At 43.8% G+C, this 21,823-nt stretch overlaps 1 protein-coding gene across 1 annotated transcript; it reads right to left on the minus strand.

Moving 5' to 3' along the window:
- Positions 1–12,752: 12,752 nt before the first annotated feature.
- Positions 12,753–17,826, minus strand: LOC110312600 (H-2 class II histocompatibility antigen, A-U alpha chain). The gene is made up of 5 exons (XM_021186321.2): positions 17,691–17,826; positions 14,290–14,538; positions 13,577–13,858; positions 13,157–13,331; positions 12,753–13,025 (listed from the first exon to the last, which is right to left on the minus strand). The coding sequence occupies exons 1-4, from the start codon at positions 17,773–17,775 to the stop codon at positions 13,177–13,179; spliced, it is 771 nt and encodes a 256-aa protein (XP_021041980.1). The 5' UTR covers positions 17,776–17,826; the 3' UTR covers positions 12,753–13,025; positions 13,157–13,176.
- Positions 17,827–21,823: the final 3,997 nt, after the last annotated feature.

The following is a 21,823-nucleotide window of genomic DNA, read 5'->3' on the forward strand; positions in this document are numbered from 1 at the left end:
AGGTCACTCTGACTGACCGAGGCTCACCATTTTTGAAAGATTACAGTCATTCAAATAAAAGCACTTTTTGTGGTTGCAAATTATAATCTTTTATTGCTGTTGCCCAACTTAGTCTTCTTTTGTTGCTGTTGTAAGGAAGCAGAGCTTTGTTTCAGACATGACTAGACACATAACTGATGAGACAGTCACCTCCCCTCAGCTGTTCCTCCATCTGCCCTGTCTCCTTTCACTGCATCTCTGGTGTGTGCACATCTTGTGTCTGTTTCACTGCCCTCCTGTGTGTGCACATGCCCTGTGCTGTGTTCGCCCTGTCTGTGAGTCTCATGTCTGGTTCACTGCCCTGAGCCTTTTCTCTCCGTTTTCCTCTGTCTACTTCTCTGTCACTCTCTGCCACTTGTTCTCTCCTCTGTTTGCGTTTCTGTTTTCTGTATCTCTCCTACTACCTCAAATCTCATCTTTCTATGTGTATTTCTGACTCTGTTGTATGTCTACCAATGTTTTGATAATTTTAGGGAAACCCTTCCTAACAAATCCTGGGTAACATACAACATTGAAAAATATTATCCTGTGCACAAAGATACAAACAGCTGGCACAGTGTTCATCATTATTATTGGGGAAACTAAGTTTCAGAGACTTAGCATGGAGACAGTTATGTCAGCTTCATGGAGTTCCAGATTTCCTCACAGTGTGTATGGTGAGTGGGGTGTGGGAGGGGCCTGTTAAGTAGTGGTAGCAGTTTGGTTTTGGAAGGCTTCTCACAGTTTGTGTTGATGGTCAGTTTGGAGATACATCTCTGGGCTTCCTAGATTCAGTCAAGGTGGGAAAACCTACCCTAAATGGGCTGAGGTCCCAGAAGGGGAAAAACAGAATAAAAGCAAGAAGGACTTGGACATTCATCTCTCTCTGCTTCCTGATGGTGGACTTCTGTGACCTCCCATCCTGCTATAGACCTTCCCTGTCATAACAAGCTGTACCTTCTTCTTTTTTTTCAAGATTTATTTATTTTATGTATTTGGGCACACTGTTGTTGTCTTCACACACACCAGAAGAGGGCATCAGATCCCATTACAGATGGTTGTGAGCCACCATGTGGTTGCTGGGAATTGAACTCAGGACCTCTGAAAGAACACTCAGTACTCTTAACTGCTGAGCCATCTCTCCAGCACCAAGCTGTACCTCCTGAAGTCAGAATAGCCCTCGGCTCCTGTAGCTCCTGTCTTTTGTTTTGGCAGAACAATGAGTAAAGTAATGTGAGACCTAACAGAAGTGGTGCAGCTGACTGTGGCTCTTGGTCCCCTCACTGGACATTCCAGCTCATAGGTGCACCATTGTCACACAGGCACATGGTGTTACTCCTGAGCTGACATTCTTAGTGGATGGAGCCCCTGTCACCTGTGAACATGGAGACTTCTGGATCTTAGTGCCTTTCTCTACCTGTCCCTAGGGAAGTCACCACAATCCTGAGGGCTGGAGCACATCCACAGGTATTTTTGTTTTTGTTTTTGTTAACATAGGTGAGCCTCAACACTTGGTCTAGAGAGATGACCTTAGCAGGATTTTTCATTTGTGGACAGGGTCAGAGTGAGGAAGTTTCTCTTTTTATCTTATGTGGTCCAGGCTGCAATGCAGGTTGCCAACCTGGGAACTATGGAGTCTATAGTCTGCACATGCTCCCCAAGGTTTTTCCAGAACAAGATATAGGTACACACACACACACACACACACACACACACACACACACACAGAGAGAGAGAGAGAGAGAGAGAGAGAGAGAGAGAGAGAGAGAGAGAGGGAGAGAGAGCTCAGAGGCTAGAAGAGGATACCAGATTCTCCGGAACTGTAGTTGCAGATGGTTATGTGTAGGCATTAATTTTTTAGAACCTACTTTTAATGAATTTTCAACCTTTACTCTATCCCACCACCCAGCAGAGGTAGTGGAAGAAAAATGTTATTAGGATATGGGGAAAATGAGCCGGTTTTGCAATGGTTCTTTTGGGGTGAACTCAATTTTCTTTGGCAGCAATTCAGTCCCATAGCAAACAACAAATATGGTTCAGTAGCTGCAGACCAGTCCTCTTAGCAGGCAGACACCACACATGAACCAGCAGCTGTAGTTCAATCCTAAAGAAAATGCAAGGCTCACCAACCTGCCTGAGGTCACTGAAGTGGCAGGAAGCCACAGGAACTTCTCGAGCAGTTCTTTGGCAAGTTTCTCTCAATGGATTCATTACCACAAGCAGAGCTCAACAACGCCATACAAGGCAAACCAATACATGTGTGTCTTTACTGAGGAATAGTGAGGCGGAGCAAACCAAACCAATGCTCTCTGCCCACTGTCTGTGGGGTCATATTTATACTTCATCACACATTCTTTTACATATCTGCTTTAGTAAGATATTCTTTCACTGTGTGCCCCAGCAAAACATCATTTGACACAACTGACTTTCCAAAGAAACTAGAAGTTTCCATTTCAATTATGAGCCACAGGTGGGTGCTGGAGACCTAAGTCATTCTCCCTGAAAGAGCAGCCATGGCTATTAGCCTGTGAGCATCTGTCTACCTCCCCAACACACCCCTGTAGTGATAGGGTATAGTAAAGCCTTTGTGTCTGTCTTTGAGTGAAATGTTTCAGCAAAGCTTTTTTTTTTTTTTTTTTTTTTTCTTTTTAATGTTTGGGTCAATCAGTAGAGGCTGAAAAATAGTTTTTGAGACTATTTAAACCTTGAAGAAATGTTTCTCTAGAGAATCTGCACTTGGTGCTACATGAAGACTTGTAGCTATAGCCACCTTGGTCCTAAGACACTTCTGGAAAACCTGTAGTTCTTACTTTTGATTATGGGTAGCCATGGTCACAAGGAAATGCGATTTGTGTGGGTTGTCTGCTCTCACTGGCAGCAAAAGCAAGATACCTTTGGTAACTAGAACCTTTCCCAGCCCCAATTAACCTTATTTAATGTTTGAATAAAGTAACTGGAGTGAGCTAGCTGTATGTCAGTCTATCTTAAAAAGGCTGGACCCCTCTGATTTTTTGAGAAATGAAGGCTTAGCATCTTGGTGAGTTTCTCTCTCTACTTTGGCATCTATGACCAACATCAATCAATAAATGACACCCAACATTGTGGACCAAGAGGGAGAGGAGTCTGGACTCACTGGGACTGGAGGTGAAAGAAGTTGTGCTTATAAGGAGGTAAGTGTGTCTCCAGGATTTGGACAGAGGTCATATGAAATTTACCAGCTTGTCTGAGTAATTTCTCAAGAGCAGAGGCATGTGCAGTTAATTCAATGTTTATCAGAAGTTAGCAGAGTAAGAGTGAAATAAAGATTATTGAGCTCTTTACATTAGTTAAACAGCATTGTCTATGATTTCAAGCCACTCCAAATGTTCAATTAAAATCTTCAGTATGGAAACAAGTGCTAAGGTCTTTAAGGTGGGCCCACCAGAGTGGAGAGGAAATACCTATGATGATTTGCTTTCTATGTACTTTTATTTCAAATGCCTTAGAACCATTGCAGAGTGAACAGTCAGAAATATACAGATCTAATGTATATCAGGGTAGGATTATCACGATAATCTGTCAATAAGTGAAGAAGCTCCTCAGAAGAAACTGGAAGTGAGACAGGTGAGGAAGAAGGAGAGGAATTTCCTCCGCTCTTCAGATGAGATAGGCCTAGAAGAGGAAGATACTGAATTTACTGCACAACCTCAAATACTAGTAAAACAAATAGAAAAGCTCTTAAGAGAAAAAGGTTATTTTCCAAAGACAAGGAAATAATATGAAAACCAAAATATAAAAATAAAAAATCCAGATGTTTACATAAGAATTAAACCAAGCAGAGCCCTTCTTGTTAAAGACATTAAAGTGTTTAGGGTCTTTAAGGTCTTGGGGCAGAGTTGAAGAACTGGGAAAAAGGACTAAATCTTTTGCTAAAATTACTCAAAGTCCTGAGGAGGCTTACACTGAATTTTACAAAGATGAATTTCAGCAGTGCTAAGATCGATAGCAGATCCATAAGTAAGAAATATGCTACTTGAATCTTTGGCTTTTGAAAATGCAAATAAAGAATGCCAAAAAGTGTAAGACCATTAAAATCTCAAGGTGCCTCGCTAGATGTTTGGATAAAAGCTACTGCTGATATTGGATCTTCTGTATACAATGCAGTTTTAACTGGACAAGCTTTAGCTAAAGATTTTATTTAACTCTCAGAGAACACGATGCTTTAACTGTGGGAAACTTAGAGATTTAAAAAAGAATGTAAACCAGGCAGTGGCAGCACACATCTTTAATCCCAGCACTTGGGAGGCAGAGGCAGGTGAATTTCTGAGTTCGAGGCCAGCCTGGTCTACAGAGTGAGTTTCGGGACAGCCAGGGCTACACAGAGAAACACTGTCTCAAAAAACCAAAACAGAGGGAAAAAAAAGACAGGCATATTTGAAAGTACTGGGAAGAAAGTATTTTGGCAAACTTATTAATTATGAAAGGCCAAAATTAAGGTTAATGGTTATCTTAGTTTGTGTTTCCTTTGCTGTGAATAGACACCATGACCAAGGCAACTCTTATAAGGACATTTAATTGGGGCTGGCTTACAGGTTCAGCGGTTCAGTCCATTATATCAAGGCAGGAAGCATGGCAGCATCCAGGCAGGCATGGTGCTGGAGAATGAGCTGAGAGTTCTGAGCTGAGAGTTCTGCATCTCCTTCAGAAGACATACTGGCATCCAGGCAGCTAGGAGGAGGGTCTCAAAGCCCACCCCCCACAGTGACACACCTCCTCCAATAAGGCCACACTTTCTTTTTTTATTATTACTAGATATTTTCTTTATTTATATTTCAAATGTTATCCCCTTTCCTAGTTTCCCCTCTGAAAATCCCCTAGCTCCCACCCCCATCAACCTACCCAGTCCTGGCCCTGGCATTCACCTATACTGGGGCATAGAACCTTCACAGGACCAAGGGCCTCTCCTCCCATTGATGACCGACTAGGCCATCTTCTGCTACATATGCAGCTAGAGCCATGAGTCCCACCATGTGTTTTCTTTGATTGGTGGTTTAGTCCGAGGAAGCTCTAGGGGTACTGGTTAGTTCATATTGTTGTTCCTCCTATGAGGCTGCCAACCCCTTTAGCTCCTTGGGTACTTTCTTTAACTCCTTCATTGGGGACCCTGTGCTCCGTCCAATGGATGGCTGTGAGCATCCACTTCTGTATTTGTCAGGCACAAGGCCACACCTTCTAATAGTGCCACTCCCTGGGCCATGCATATTCAAATCACTACAATGGTAAGTGATACTGAAATTGAAGGCTTAGTGGACACTGGGGTTGAGATGAGGTATTTATAATCTTGGAATCAAAATTGGCCTTTGCAACAAGTCTCTATTCAGTTTATAGGTAACAGAATGTCATTTCATGCGAAATAGAGTGTTTTGTTTATTAGATTAAATACATAGGGCCATAAGGCCAAGTAGGGAAGTTAAAACCATATGTGGCTGGCATAGCCATAAACCTATGGGGAAGGGGTTTCTTAGAACAATGGGGAGCTCAATTTAATGCTCCTCAAATTTTAGAAACAGCTCATAAAATGATGTTTAAAATGGGTTATATTACTGGAAAAGGTATTGGAAAAAATTATCAAGGAGGGTCACAGGTTGTCTATAAGCAGGACAAAGCAAACTGACTTTCCAAATTTAGACTAGGAACTACGGCTAATAACATACCAACAGCCCTGCCTTTAAATTGGCTGACCAATAAGCCTGCATAGATAGACCAGTGAATCTTAGCAAAAGAAAATTTACAGGCACTTGAGCAAGAACAATTGGGTGCTAAACATATTATGGAGTCTACTAGTCCTTGGAATTCTCCTGTATTTGCAATATAAAGGAAATTTGGAAAATTGAGAATGTTAACAGATTTAAGAGTTGTAAATAAAGTAACTCAGCCTATAGGGTCTTTGCAGCCTTGAATTCCTTTGCTTTCCAAAACACCCAGAGATTGGCCCATAATAGTTATTGATTCAAAATATTAAAAATTATTATTATTATTATTAAGACAGGGAAAATTTTGCTTTAATTGTGCCCATGTATAGTAATATTAAACCTGTGAAAAGATATCAGTGGAATGTTTTCCCTCAGAGAATGTTAAATTGTCCAATGTATGTCAATATTTTATGCAACAACTGCTAGAAGTAATTTGTAGACTATTTCCTCAGTTCATTATTTACCATCAAATGTATAGTGAGTTGTTCTGCTGCTGCTGCTATATATTCAAATGCTAAATTCTGTATCCCAAGATCTGGTTGCCTATGACCAAGAGATCCTCATGTATACCACCTTATGTTGTGTAAATCTTGCCCCCTAAGTTATCCCTGATTGGTCAATAAAGATGCCTACAGCCTGGACTGAGCAGAAGAGAAAGGGTAGAACAAAAGGTTCTCAAGCTCGGGGTCTGAAGCAGGGACCTCAAGGAGAGAAGAAAGGGATGAGGAAAGAAGAAGGCACCATGAGGTAGGTGGATCATGAGTGCTTGGCCATTTGGGCCAGTCAGTTGGAGTAAGAGTGGTCTAGTTGGAACATGGTCAGTGATATCTCGGATTTTGACAGGGAAATAGACAAAACAGCACAGAGGGTTGATATTTGCCCAGCTCTACTGCTTTAAGGCTTATTATAACTATAAAGGTTTTGTGTCTTTTATTTAGGAACTAAATGATCTAAGGTGAGGTAGAAACCCCCAAATAATATTTACCACAATATACATTGTTATTTTATTGACTGGTTCTGTTACAGATACCTTAGGATAAAATGTTTAATGAAACATGAGAGATTTTACTTTACTGGGCACTACAGATTACACCTAAAAAATACAGGAAGGAAATGCTATAAATTATTTTGGATTTAAACTCAATCAACAAAAAATACAACTATAAAAGGTTCAGATTAGAGAAGATAAATTAAAAACTCTTAAAGATTTAAAAAATTATCAGGAGATATTAACTGGTTATGCCCTACTATTGGATTAACTACTCCAGTGTTAAGTAATTTGTTTCAAACCTTGCAAGGTGATTCAAATATAAACAGTTCATGTAAATTAACAGCTGAAGCAGAAAAGGAGTTGGCCCATATAGAAAGGAGAATACAAGGTGCCTAAGTGGACAGATTAGATCCTAAACTTGACTGTATTTTAGTTATTTTGCCCTCCACTCATTCTCCTACTGGAATAATGTTACAAGATATTTGAATCCGTTTCTATTTACCATGTAGCTCAGCCCTTAGCACACACTTTTAATCACTCTGGCTGGAATACAGACATGCCTTTAGTACTTACTTTTAATCCCCAACAATGAAGGTGTCTTAGTTTGGGTTTCCATTGTTGTAAAGAGACACCATGACCAAGGCAACACGTATAAAGGACAGCATTTCACTGGGGCTAACTTACAGTTTCAGAGGTTCAGGACATTATCATCATGGCAGGAAGCATGGCAGGGTCTATGCAGACATGGTCCTGGAGAAGGAGGTCTTGATCCAAAGGCAACCAGGAGAGACTGACTCCCAGGCAGCTAGGATTAATTTAATTTAATTCCTCAACAAGGCCACATCTCCTAATAGTGCCACTCCCTGGGCCAAGTATATTCAAACCACCACAGGAAGTAAAGTAAACTGTGGAAGGAGGCAACCATGTTTGAAAGTGATAATTAATTGAATGGTAGAAAAATAATGACAAACCAGAGAAAGATTTGTTAGAATAGGATATGCCCAACTCTCATGAGAAGAATAAAAGGGAAGCTACTTAATAGAGAGGCAGACAGTGCGGGAAGAGAGTACAGTACAGGAATACAGTAGAGTTTGTGGAGAACAATTTGGATGGAGACCGGAAGAAAAGCCAGATTGAATAAATAACCTAGAGACGAGTTTGAGCCAGAACAGCTGAGTTGAACAAGCCAGCTAGAGATCAGAAAGAACAGGGTGAGCTATTCAACTGTAAGTCTCAGAGGCTGAAAACATTCTAGGCCTAGATTAGATTGTACAGAGGCTAGAATCTTCCAGGACTAGGCCTAGGTAGGTTAGCAGACTGTTGTAGAACATCTGCCAGTTCAGCTGCTTGCTTTTTGCAATTTCTACCTTCTTTAACTCTTTGCTATTCTGTGGCCAAAAGCCACTGGTTCCTGGCAGTTTAACTTCTGCTGGTAGAAGCAGAGGATTAAGAAAAAGGCTTAGATCTCCGAGTCCTTTTCCTTCTGGCTCAAGGGCCTCTGGATGGCCAGGAGAGTGTCTCTGAGTTCGTTATCACTTCCTGAGCCAGAGAGAAAAGAAAAAGAAGTGTAACTTTAATTTTTTCATACACCTATTTTTAATGATGGTTCTTAAACACTTTAACCTCCTTTGTAGCCAACTACCCTCCAGAGGTAGTGGGAAAGAAAGGATATGGAAGATGGAGGGGCAGGGGAATGAACCTGTTTAGAAAGGTTTTCTGGAGAAACTCCCATCTGTATTGTCTGGAAATCGGCAGTTCAATGCACAGGTTAGCAAGCAGTGGCAGCTTCGATCCACTCACAAACACTTCATGGATACACCAGCAGTCCAGTTCGGTAGAGTCTGGTTAGCAGCATGAATCAGCAGAGGTGACACAACCTAGCAAGGACAGCCAGGCCTCCGCCTCATCCTGGAGGGATGCTAGGAGGAGTTCTTGACTGTGTCTCTCTCAGCAAAGCAAAGATCAGTAAAGGCACAAGACACAAGCTTTGCACAGATAGCTAGCAAGCCTAGCTCAGTCGATGTCCCTGTCCATCAAGTTCTATTTATACCCTCCAAACATCATGCCCTCCACAGGTCTTGCCTCAGCATGTGAGTCTGTCTCAGCTGACATCACTCTGCCAATCAGCCCAAGTCTGCAGAAGTGGCAAGAAACTGCAGCACACTATCTGCAGAAGGTTTTTGGTGCTTTTCTCATTATGGAATTCAGACAAATGCCACTCAACTATGCAATGTAAGGCAGACCAATACACATGTGTTGTTAGCAAAGAATCCTTCATCATGTGTCCTTTCACGTACTTGCTTTAGCAGAACATCCTCTCTCCTGTGTCTGTTTCAGCAAAATGTTCCTTCTCTAGTCTGCCTTTGTCTTTCACCTGTGTCCACTTGAGGAAAACATTCCTTTATGTGTTTGCCTCAGCAAAACACCATCTAAACAATTTTCCAAAGAACCCTGAAGTTTCCACTTCAGGAAGAAAGGAAGAAGGTCAAGCACAGATGTTGTGGGTTGTTCTGGTACTGTTTGTATTCTGATGTTGATTCTGCTTCCTCAAGAGGGGCTGCCCTCTTGAGGAGTGGATCACTTACTCAGGTGACTTTATGTGAACCTTCTCCCCATTTTAACTGGTCAAATAAAGGCTAGAGCCTGTGATTGGGCAGTGGAAGGGAGAAGTGGGGCTGGAGATTTGAGAGAGTAAAAGAGTAGAGGAAGAGTAGGGAACAGGGAGGAAGGGGAAGAAGAGGTGGAAGGAAGATGGAGCAGAACCACATGGCCTGGTAGTAAGAGATCTCATAGCTGGGGAATAGAGTAATGTAGTGGTAGATCTGCCCAATCTAGGCAGACAGCTTACAAATATTATAACTGAGTTGTGTGTTTTCTGCATGGGCTTATTGGGTTGGAGATTTACTGCAACACACACACACACACACACACACACACACACACACACTTTGGCTGGGCCTGACTACCTGTTTCATCAATTCTACAAGTGTTCGTGCACACTTGTATACATGCACATATACCTATATTTATGTATGAACATATATATAGATAGACAGACATAAACATATATACACTTGGCACAGCCCCCAAACCCACACTTTATTTCTTCTCTATGTCAATTTATACCTTCTTAGACAAAAATTCTTTATGAAATTACCTCATAGATAAAAGGGGAGTTGCAGATGATGTCAATAGTGAGTACAAATCAGTGTTTCACTCTATAAGCTCACTATAAGTTCAAAGCAACAGTTTCACATGGCCTTGCTTTATCCTAGAGCACACCTGTGGCTTCATCCTTGGATCTGACCTAGAATGAATGTTTTTCCTTGATCACAAATTTGTTTCAAGCCTGTTTGTCTTAGTGAAATTTATGAAAGCTCATTGTAGTCCTTATTATGCAACCTTTACCTACTCTTCTATGAGGAGGGGGCACAACTAAAACCATTTCTTTAAACTTTCTTCCTAAACTTATTTGAACCAAATTAGGAATGCTGTAAAGTCATTAATTCACCTGAACAGCATTAATTCAAGAAAGTTCATCTTCATGTTGATCTGCAGGAAATTTGCTCAGTAGGGTGGGCTGATACCCAGGAATCATTAGACTATGTAATAATAGCAGGAAAGGTTTATCAGTGGCAAGAAGTAATCCTAGGATGAATTCTCTGGGGCTGTGCCTCTTCAGAGTGCACCCATTGAAGGCAGATGAAATGGAGGGTCATGTTTTGTGCTTTCTGCATTGTATCCTAAGCTCACTGATGCAGCTGGTATGGATGGAAATTCCTAAGGTTTTATAAGAAGCCTCAATGTCTTCCTAATGCTAAGCATGCAGACAGCAGTTGGTGAGTGGAAAGACTGGAGTAACATGCTTAAAAGTTTCAGCAGCACAGTCTCACATAAGGTGGCATAACCCCCAAGAGTGAGTCTTGGACAGAGGAGAGTCTGTGATTCTGATCTTTAGCCCAGATACCACTAGTAGTGTTTTCCCTGGGGGGCAGTGGGGAGAGTATGGACAGTGTGGACAGTGTAGACAGTGTGGAGACAGTGTGGACAGTGTGGAGACAGTGTGGATAGTGTGGACAGTGTGGAGACAGTGGGGACAGTGTAGATAGTGGGGACAGTGTAGACAGTGGGGACAGTTGGGACAGTGGGGACAATGAGGACAGTGTGGACAGTGTAGACAGTGTGGACAGTGTGGAGACAGTGGGGACAGTGGGGATAGTGTGGACAGTGTGGAGACAGTGGGGACAGTGTAGACAGTGGGGACAGTGTGGACAGTGTGGACAGTGTAGACAGTGTGGACAGTGAGGACAGTGTGGACAGTGAGGACAGTGTGGACAATGAGGACAGTATGGACAGTGTGGACAATGAGGACAGTATGGACAGTGTGGACAGTGAGGATGGTGTGGACAGTGTGGACAATGTGGAGAGTGAGGACAGTGTGGATGGTCTGGATGATGGGGACGGTGGGGACAGTGTAGACGATGGGGACAGTGGAGACAGTGTAGACGATGGGGACGGTGGGGATGGTGGGGACGGTGGGGACAGAGGATTCTGTGCCCTCAGCTGCTGCCATAGACTCTAAACCATGTTGTCTGTCTGGGAGTTTGATCCCACAGGCCCGTGCCTCCATCAGTAGTAGGAATGAGGTCAGAAGCTTGGGGTTCTGTTGCTCCCAGGACTCAGGTTATTTACAGGGATTCCTTGAGCCCCAATTGCCCTAATCTGTCTAGAGACATTCTTTAGCCACATTCACCACACAGCTTCCAGCATACTTTTGTGGTGCAGGGGAATCTATGTAGCTTCCATCCCAGCTTCATTTAGGAGGTGTGGCATCTACACCTCTGTCTGACCCCAAAGCCTGTGGTTTCTCTCCCTCCCTTCTACCCATGTATTTACTCCAGTTGTTCACACTGTTGTCCTTTTCTGATGCTCTCATAACTGTTTTCCATTTCTTTTTCTGCTTTGAGAATCTTTTCTTCTTTTTGTGAGAACAGAGGAGATGTACCCTGTCACTGTCACAAACTCAAAGCTTTCTGTACCAAATATTTTTTTAAAAAATAGTTATCTGTATATTTTATGAACATCTAAAATATAGTCATAGCCATGCACCACATGACGAAGTTTTGGTTAACAAAGGGCCACATACCCAGCTGTGGGACTAAAGGATCCTGCCATCTCAGCTTGGAGAGTGAACTCTGTCACTGTAGGAGTTACTTCTCTTGGTGCTGTGACATATGAGTGACAGAAGCATCTTACGAGGGGAGGGAGGGAAGGAGGAGGGTTTGCTTTGGCTCACAGTTTTGGGGGATACAGTCTATCATGATGGGGTAGACAAGGGGAACATGAGGTGTTTGATCACACTGCATCCACAGTCAGGATGCAGAGAGAGGTAAAGTCTGGCTCACTTTCTTTTCTGGCCAACACACAGGACACTGCTACCTATATTCAGGTTGGTTCTTGCTACTTCACATAAATATTTCTGGAAATGCAACAGAGGTGCACAAGAGGTATATCACCTTGACGAGAATAAAAAGTTTTGAGAACAATTTTGACATTTGATAACATTTTAAAAAACCTTTATCCCTTTTGAGATTTAAAGTTCATTTCATAGTAGTTCCTTCCTTTTTTTTTTTTTTTCCTTCTCTCTAATTGTTTAGACAGAGGCTTCCTATAAAGCTCCAGCTTGCATTGTGTAGACCAGGTTAGTCTTAAACTTGTGACGACTTTCCTGCTTTGTCCCTGGAGTGCTGGGATTACTGGTGTGCACCTTGTGCCTTGGTACAGCATGTAAACTGAGGCAGATTTCACACCCCACCTCTCTGTACCTGATTGGAGACAGATGAGAGTGGTCAGGGCTGGGAACAAAAAGAAGAAAGTTCAACCTTGACTCAGATACACAAGCATTCTGGGCTGCATTTGGTTGTTCCTGTGACACTGGACATGGGATTACATGAATCTGGCTCCAGTAAGCTCCAAAATGGAAGACAAGAAAAACCAAACCAAACCCAGCAGACAACATATAAGAAGAGATTTTATTGGTTTTGTGGATCAGGGTCTCTGAGAGAGTCTGCAGTAGATGTGACTTGGAAGATGCCAGAAAACAAAATTCAGATCAGGGAAGAATTCCAAGGGTGTGTGAGCTGTGAGAGGGACAGCCTCAGGGCCAAGGGAAAAGCAAGTCGGGGGTCACTTGAAGAAGAGAAAGAACACCATGAATTGGTCCAGAAAACACACTGTGCCACGTTACCCAGCACACTACTTCTTCCCTGAAGAGGGACACATGCCTGCAACAAAACAGACAGGAGACAGATGGGTTCCAAAGACTACAGCAAAGTTCCAACCACGTTTTCATGTCTCCCCTTCCTTTATGTCCCCCTGTGTGGTAGCTTTGGCGCCCACATATACAAACCCTTACCTTCCTTTCCAGGGTGTGACTCATAAAGGCCCTGGGTGTCTGGAGGTGCCACCTGATCGCAGGCCTTGAATGATGAAGATGGTTCCCACCACGATACCCACAAGGCCCACAGACAACCCCAGGGCACAGACCACAGTCTCTGTCAGCTCTGACATGGGGGCTGGGATCTCAGGTTCTGAGAAAGAGAAGTTTTGGAGTCAGAAGGGAGCATGTTCATGTATGTGTAAGATAGGGCCAGGGTGAGGGGGCAAGTTAATCTACATACACTTTGTGGGCTGGGCTTATGGAATGACATGAAATCTAGCCTTAGGAGCTCTTTAAGAGTAGAAAGTGAGTTTGGTCACTAGAATCCAGAAGACATGCTGTTCTAGAGATGACAATGAGTTAGAAAGTACAGAAGACGGCAGAGCTCGTACGCACCCCAGTGTTTCAGAACCGGCTCCTCCAGGCCCCAGTGTTCCACCTTGCAGTCATAAATGTCATCATCAGAAGGGATGAAGGTGAGGTAAGACAGCTTGTGGAAGGAATGGTCACGGTTGACGAGGAAGCTGGTCTCATAAACGCCGTCTGTGACTGACTTGCTATTTCTGAGCCATGTGATGTTGATCACAGGAGGGAAGATGTTGTCCACAAAGCAGATGAGGATGTTGGGCTGACCCAGCAGCACAGGGGACTTGGGGAACACAGTCGCTTGAGGAGCCTCTGTAAAGGAAATGGTCTGGACATGAGTGGCTGATGGAGTTTCTCTCCCTGAAGCTCTGCAATGCCTGGTGAGGGAGCCCTCTTGCCAAGACTTGCACACATGATGGTCACAGAGCCCAATTGTCCCCTCTGCTTGGAGCTAATGTGCACCACATCCACTTTCTCCCTGTGCCCTTCTCTCTAGGGTCTTAGGTAGGATGTCTGTGGGGCCTCTTCAAAGATTCCAGGCATGCACTGTGGGAACAGCGAGTTGTATATTACATGAAATGTATGATTTGTAAGGAGAGGGAAGGTGAGTATTCAGTGATGAGGAGATCTGGGTGCTCCTTGGAAAGGAGAGGATTTTATAGAACCATTTATACTCAAGTCATATCCACCCACCACCACCCGAGCCAAGGGAATAAAGGGAGGAGCAGGGTATGAGCACGTACCATTGGTAGCTGGGGTGAAATTTGACCTCTTAGTCCAGACTCCCAAGTTGTGTTTTCCTGTAGCTATGTTTTGTAGTCCACCTTGGGGGTCAAAGCTTCTCAGTTGAGCAAACTCAGGAAGCATCCAGATAGTCTCCTTTTTATCCAAGTCCACATAGAGCAACTCATCACCATCAAATTCAAATGTGTACTGGCCAATGTCTCCAGGAGACTGATATACAGTTATACCATAGGAACCTACGTGGTCGGCTGATGAATTTAGGTGGACAGTGGAAAAGTGAAAAACAGGAAGAAAAAATAATGTTATTAAACAAACTGATAGAAAATGCTTTTACAAATACTATGAACTTCATTTTGGGGGGATTTGTTTCTACCACTCATTCCTCCCTCCCACTTGGTATGGATTACAATCCAGTCTTTCCCTCTGGGACACGTGCTACATAACTGCAGAATGCCGTGTTGATTTCTGCCATCCTGACTGTCTTGTTCCATGCCTGGTACACAGACAGCTCAAGCCAAGTAGCTTACAGGTAAACAGAGAGAGAGAGAGAGAGAGAGAGAGAGAGAGAGAGAGAGAGAGAGAATCTTTCTTTTCAAAGATTCAGTCAGCATATTTCCTTCTTATTAGGTTTTGTATCTCATTGATCTTCTACTAATTAATTACATATTACATTTTATTTTCCTTCTTAAAAGGGTGCATTTTCCATACAAGGAGACTTTCTCATTTATTTTAACAAATGGAAAAGAATATAGACCCTTAGATAAGAGAACAGTGACATCATGTCAGTGTGAGGAAACTGTTCTGTCTAAAAGCTCCTGCATTAGCTGGGGGCCCCCAGGGCGGCCTTCTGATTTCTTCTGGAATAAAAGAAATAGAGGCTTTATTGGACTTCATGCTTCTGTCAACCTCACCTCTTACTTTTTTTCTAAATCAACACTGGTGTTCACTTGCAGATTCATGGTGCATTAAAGCACTTTCCTCCGACAGTGAGCATGTGTGAGCTGCAACAGGGAATGGCTGCCAGTGCAGACAACTGAACCCAAAGGAAGCCAAGTAAACACTATCGTCAGGTAAACATCAGCAAGGCACATATTCTAGTATTTAAGTTTTGTATCTTTTTTCCTTCATTTGTTGAGTTCCAGTGAATGTCAGAGGTAGTGCTGTTCAAGGAGCCAGGCCTGCCTCTGCAGTCACCACCCTAGTGAATGTGAGGAGAGCAGGGTCAGTCAACAGACAGAGTGCGTGTAAGGAGCTGCAAGTGGCGGTGGGCAAGTTACAGCCTGGCGTTCTGCACAGTGACTGTCAAACAAAACTAACTACCCTATTCTCTCATGGTCCTGTGGATGGCAGGAGTCTCCTTTTGTCACAGAAATGAAGGCAGTTGTTGTTGGGGCTGTTGTTTTTCAGTTTGCTGAAACCTCCTCTAGTCTGAAGGTTTCTGCTAAGTTTTAATTAATAGGCTTCCAACTGCACTATGACCCCCAGCCCCTCTGTCTATCTATCCCTGTCTGTCTATTTACATTTGACTGCTCCTCTGGCCTGTCCTTTCCCAGTGTGGCCACCTTGGTTGGTATTATCAGCCAAAAAACATGCCACACCTCTCCATCAAAGCTCCCTTATTCATTATCAATAAACCTCCTCGACTTCTTTTCCCACTGTGGATGTACACATCGTTCACTTCTGCAGGTGCTTGTCCTGGGTCTCAGGTGTCCTCCTCAGGAGGATGGCACGCTGCCCCCTGCTGGTACAGTTTTGCCCTCAGCTGGGTCCACTCTCCACACAACAGTCTTTCTTCTTCCTGACCTTGATCTGTTTCCCTCACTAGTTTACCCACTCCCTGGCTTCACTAGTTTACCCACTCCCTGGGGACACGCAGCAGGTTTTATATACTTCAGCCCTGACTTGTTAGCTGGGCAAATGCTTTGCAGAGCGAGTATTGAGTGGTGATTGCTAACTTTGAGGCCCATGGAGACTTTGGGAATGACTGACAGGTGGCAGAACCATGTGAAAGTCACTGTCAGCGATGACCTGGGCTGCGTTGGGACCAGTGTGCCCCCATGCATTTAGCTTTGGGGCTCTTTCTAGATGAAAATATTGAAAGTCATATTCTATATATAAGAAAATGTAACACAGGCTAAATTAAAGTCAAAGCATTTTCTTAGATCTTGAAACTTACATTTTTTTCTAAATTAAAAAGAAGTGGGAATATTTTCATGTAGCCCTTCAGTTATATGTTCCACAGAACTGTGCCACTGCGCCTGCTCACACCGGATTAGGATGCCCTAGTGTGACACTGAAGAAAGAAATTGGGGACAAAGAAGCCACCACCCCATCCCACCCTCCTCAAGGGACAGGTGAGACTTCCACCTCCTGCCAAAACTGGAAAGAGAGCAGCCATGCTTCCCAAGGACGCTCAACCCCTTTCACTTCCTGTTTCAGACATTTGACTTTTCAACTGCTATTTTACACAGCTCCTATCCACGTCTGTAAAACAGTGTGGAGTTAAGGAGAGATCTGAGAGAGGACATGGAATGTCGGCAGAGTGTAGAGGGAGGTGGGCAGCTCAGGCGGAAGGCCACAGGCTCCTGTAGCTTGTGCTTGCCTGGGTTGTTTCAGAACTTCATGGGGTATAAATGGGCTATAGAACAGGTAGTTCACATTCCTTACTTTGTTACAAAAATGTTCAATGGTATCTATAATGGAAACAAAGAGGGAGATGGCATTTATAAGCATTTACTAATGAATGGATACATTCTTGAGACATGATCTCACTACGGGATCAGGCTATCCTTGAACTCACAATGCTCCTGCTTGGGCACCTTAGCACCGTAGTTACTGCCAAGCACTGCCAGGCCCACCCAGCGTTGCCTTCACTATTTTTAAAGTACATCTACATATTTATTTGACTTGTCACTTGTGAGTTGACACGTGAGGAAATCCAAAACCACTAAGATCGTCGGGTAAAATAGTGACCTCCTTCTCTCACTTCCCACCAGGGCCAGCTCCTAGCTTGAAAAAGGTGTGTGGAAACCGCCACATAAGGGAAGCATTTGCTGAATATTTGTGAACATGATTCACGGAAATGTTTTCCTCAGAGTACCCTACAGGCACAAAGGCTTCAGAACTCACAGAAATTTTAGAGTAATAGTAATTACTGAAATTAGATTTTCAGTAATGAAAATCATTCATTCGTGAGAAACACTCCCAATTTCTCCCTTCCCTCACTGGGCTCACTAGTAGAATCATGGTTTGTTGGATCGTGAGCTGTGCTCACCAACCAGAGCCTCCTGAAGAAGGGATCACACAGTTGTTAGACCTCTTAATATTGAGAATTTGTATCTCCCTCTTCTGTGGGTTTCCCATTGCCCGGCTCCAGGCATCCCTCAGCTGCACAACTCACCCTCAATGTCGGCTTCACCTCCGCAGAGGCTGAGCATGGTGGTCAGGGCGAAGACCCCCAGAATCAGAGCTCTGCTGCGCGGCATCCTGGTCTCTGGGAGGTCTCTGCAGCTGCTCTCCTGAACCTTCAAGAGATTGTGAGGATCCAGCCAAGGAGATCACACACCCAAACCAAACTCGCCAGAACCAATCAGAAAATTCCCTTGTGATGACGTCACCGTTGCCAGCTGCAGACTTTGTATTGCGAGGCCTGGAAGAGGCTAGGGGAACTCCCTGGACCTGAGGCAGGCTCTGCTCAGAGTGGACCTGAGAAAATGCCTGGGAAGAAGGGGGTTCTAAGTCAGACCCTTTCTCTTGTGCTTCTGTGCACAGATGGCAAGAGAGGAGGGGATTTCTGAACAGCTTCACGGACAGGCGAGCTCATCCATGATAATATTGTTCTTCATAACTGTCTGGGCTGCACTGTTCAGAAAGTGCCCCCTGAATTTATTTCTTTCCTGGTGCCCCTCCAACTTCGACACCCAGTTACTTTCTCCGGCTTGCATGCATCATGAGTTAGCTGGGTTTTTTTTTTTTTTTTCTTCCCATAGTGTGTGCAGAGTACTCCAAATTGTGAGATGACCCACCTACCCAAGGTGTCCCCACAGACTGTGGCCAGTCAATGGCTTTGCTCTTTCTGCGTGTGTAAACCCGGCTGGCAAGGTTCTTTGCTCAGGGCAGAAGCCCTGGTGTTACCAGTTAGAACACAGAGCTGTGAGGACCTATCTGGTACCTAGAGGAGTGCGCAGTGCTTTATCCAGATTTCACCTCTCCTTTTGAGCAATCTTTGTATTCTAAAGGAAATTTAGGGACACTGAACACACACAAGAAAGTTATGGGTAGCTCAGTTATTCTTAAAATATTTTTTAATGTAAGAATGTTTAGTGTCAGGTAGAAAGGATTTTTTTCTAACTTAGAAAAGTATCTTTCTTTCACAAACTACTGGGTTTTCCAAATTTGCTGCCCCCTTTATGTGACATTTCAGAAAAGTGTGGGAGTCTGAGGCTTAAGTCTCAGCAACCATTGTGGGTTCTCTTGCTTATAGAAGTCTGAGTTTTCTGCATTCTGTGGAGAACACAAGCTCCTGGACATTTGGGACTCCTCCTGAGATGAGTGTGCAAGCCCTTGCACTTCAAAGAGAACTGTGGAGGGGTGGGACAGGACACCCCAGCACCAGCAACAAAGTAGATGCTGGGTCCAGCTTTAGCCTCACTGAGGGTTTACCTCCTTCTAGGCAAATGTATTAAGGTAATCACGGAGTTTCTCTACGTGCACCCATTTGTTAGTGGAATAAGGGAAAAGTCCCTTTAGATAATAACAGTGACCAGTTTTGTTTTTGTTTTTGTTTTGTTTTGTTTTTTTTTTTTTTGGTTTTTGAGACAGGGTTTCTCTGTGTAGCCCTGGCTGTCCTGGCACTTACTTTGTAGACCAGGCTGGTCTCGAACTCAGAAATCCACCTGCCTCTGCCTCCCGAGTGCTGGGATTAAAGGCGTGCGCCACCACGCCTGGCCAGTGACCAGTTTTGAGTGTTTAGGTTATAGTGCCTGCTATTCAGCCAAATACCCAGGTATCTGTGGAGGTATTTTGTGGGTGTGATTAAATCTGTAACCAGATGATGTTAAGTAAGAGAGATGATCCTGGACAATCAGGCTGAGTTGGCCACAGCTGGGAAGCCTTAATAGCAATCGGAGGCTTGTCTGAGGAAGGGGAGTCACTGTGTCCTCTGCTTGCACTGAGTTCTCATCTGCCCCCGGGGCCTTGACCATGCCAGTTTACCCCACAGCTGTATAAGCGAAAGCAACAGTTTTCTTCATATGTCTCCCCACCATCTTTACATCCTTGGCTCCAACAGGCCTTTCCTGGGAGGCCTAGTGATCTGGCTGGCAAGGTTTCTCTTTCCCTTTCTCTGGTGAACAGGATTATGGGAGAAGAGTAACTTACAGGTACCTGGTGACCCAGAGGCAGCTACACACACACACACACACACACACACACACACACACACACACACACAGCCCACCCCTACATAGGCAGTGTCTCACAAAAGCTGCATCCGTGAAGTCCCCTGCACAACTTGCAGGCAGCTCCATAGGAGAGTGCCCTGTGGAGAATCTGTGGTCAGTTCTAACAGCAGACCTCTACTCGGTAATAGAAAGGAAAAGCCACAGACAGAAATCAAAGCAGAGATGAGGGGCAGAGAGCCGGCTCAGCAGAGAAGAGCACTGGCTGCTCTTGCTGAGGACACAAGATCAGATCTCAGCACCCACATGGCAGCTCACAACCAGCTGTAACTCCAGCTGCAGGGAATCTGATGCCCTCTTCTGACCCCCGAGGGCACAGCACACACATGGTAAAAGAGCACACATGCACACGCATGCACGCACACCCGCACACAAACTTAAAAATAAATTAAAAAATAAAAGCAAAGATGAGCATCCACAAAACCAAAGAAGTCAGAAGCAAGAAGACATGCTGAGGCTGGAGGGATGGCTCCCACATGGGGCCCACAGTGGTCTGGAACTCCAACTCCTGGGCACCCTCTGGCCTCCCTTGGGACTTTTATGTGTGTGGTGCACATAAACTCATGCAGACATACACATATACAGATAAATAAGAGCAATAAATAAATATTTTAAAGAGATTATGTGCTATATAATTCCTTTTCTTAGAAATCTTAGAGCAGAGATGTTTGTTCTATAACTTAAAATCAGGGTAGTGGTCATATGGGCTAAGTCCACAGTGCACTGTGTGCAGTTCATTGAGCATATTTCTCTATTTGGAGCATTGTATTTTTAATTATGTGTATTTGTGTGTCTCTGAGTGTGGGTGTTCACATGTGGATCCCCATGGACTCTAGAAGAGACAGTTGATCCTGGATCTGGCATTCCAGGCAATTCCAGACACCCAACGAGGATGCTGGGAACTAAACTCAGGTCCTCTGCGAGAGCAGCAAATACTCTTAACTCTTGAGCCATCTCTCAGCCCCCACAGCTCTTTTAAAATAAATTGTTATTGGAGCATAGTCCTTGTACGAAGTATTGTGTTTTGTAAATACACTTCGATGCAAGATTGTTGTGCACCTTGACTGTGTTCACCCACAATCCCCGCTGTCCTCCGTTATCCCAGTCATCCCCTAGACAGTATCACTTCCCATGCTCTCGACATATGATTTTTATGTATTATAGAAAACTACATCTTGATAGGGGTGTGAGTTATAAGAATGTATATATTTGTCAATGTTTACTGAAAAGACCTGTGTAAGCATTATCAATACAATAAAAATGATACAAAGTTGCATAAACTGTGTTTAGTTTACAAACTGTGCAATGAGAAAACTGTAACAATGTAAAGTCCTACCTGCATTGCCTTTCTTTGATCTCTGAATGTTGGAGACACTTGAGGTTCACTCATTGGATTTTGCTGCCCAAACGGAGAGGGATCTATAAGGGCTGTCAGCCAAGTGGGGGAGGATAGGATTCCTATGTTTGATTTATTTTTGGGTCTGATGACACAGCAAAACCAAAGCAAAAGCATCAACCTCCACAGGCTGGCCTCAATCTTAAAATCCTCCTGCTTTAGCCTTGGAAGTGTGGAATTACAGCCCCCTTAGAGTAGTGGTTCTCGACCTTCCATAGTTCCTAATGCTGTGGCCCTTTAATATTGCTCATGTTGTGCTATCCCCGAACCATAAAATTATTTTGATACTACTTCATAACTGTTGTTTGGCTACTGTTACGAATCATAATGTAAATATCTGAGATGCAGAATATCTGATATGCGATCTCTGTGAACGGGTTGGGTTGAGAACCGCTGACCTAGAGCTACCCTGTCTGGCTCTGAAGAGAAGGTTACAGTGGATGGGGCCATTGTTAGCACCTGACTGCTTTGTGGAAGGGAGTCAGGACCGTGGAGATTAATATAATTAGTTGTTTTGTTTTTGTGTTTTTTACATAATTTAAGGCCTGATTAGCATTCCTATTTGTTTTCGTATTTACGCCGCTAATTTTGGAATTTCATTTTTATTTGATTTATGTCATATTCTACCCAGGACCCTGGGCCAGCGCTTCAGCTTTCCACGTTTCACTGAATATGTTA

This window comes from Mus caroli, chromosome 17 (assembly GCF_900094665.2).
Source record: "Mus caroli chromosome 17, CAROLI_EIJ_v1.1, whole genome shotgun sequence".
NCBI lineage: Eukaryota > Metazoa > Chordata > Mammalia > Rodentia > Muridae > Mus > Mus caroli.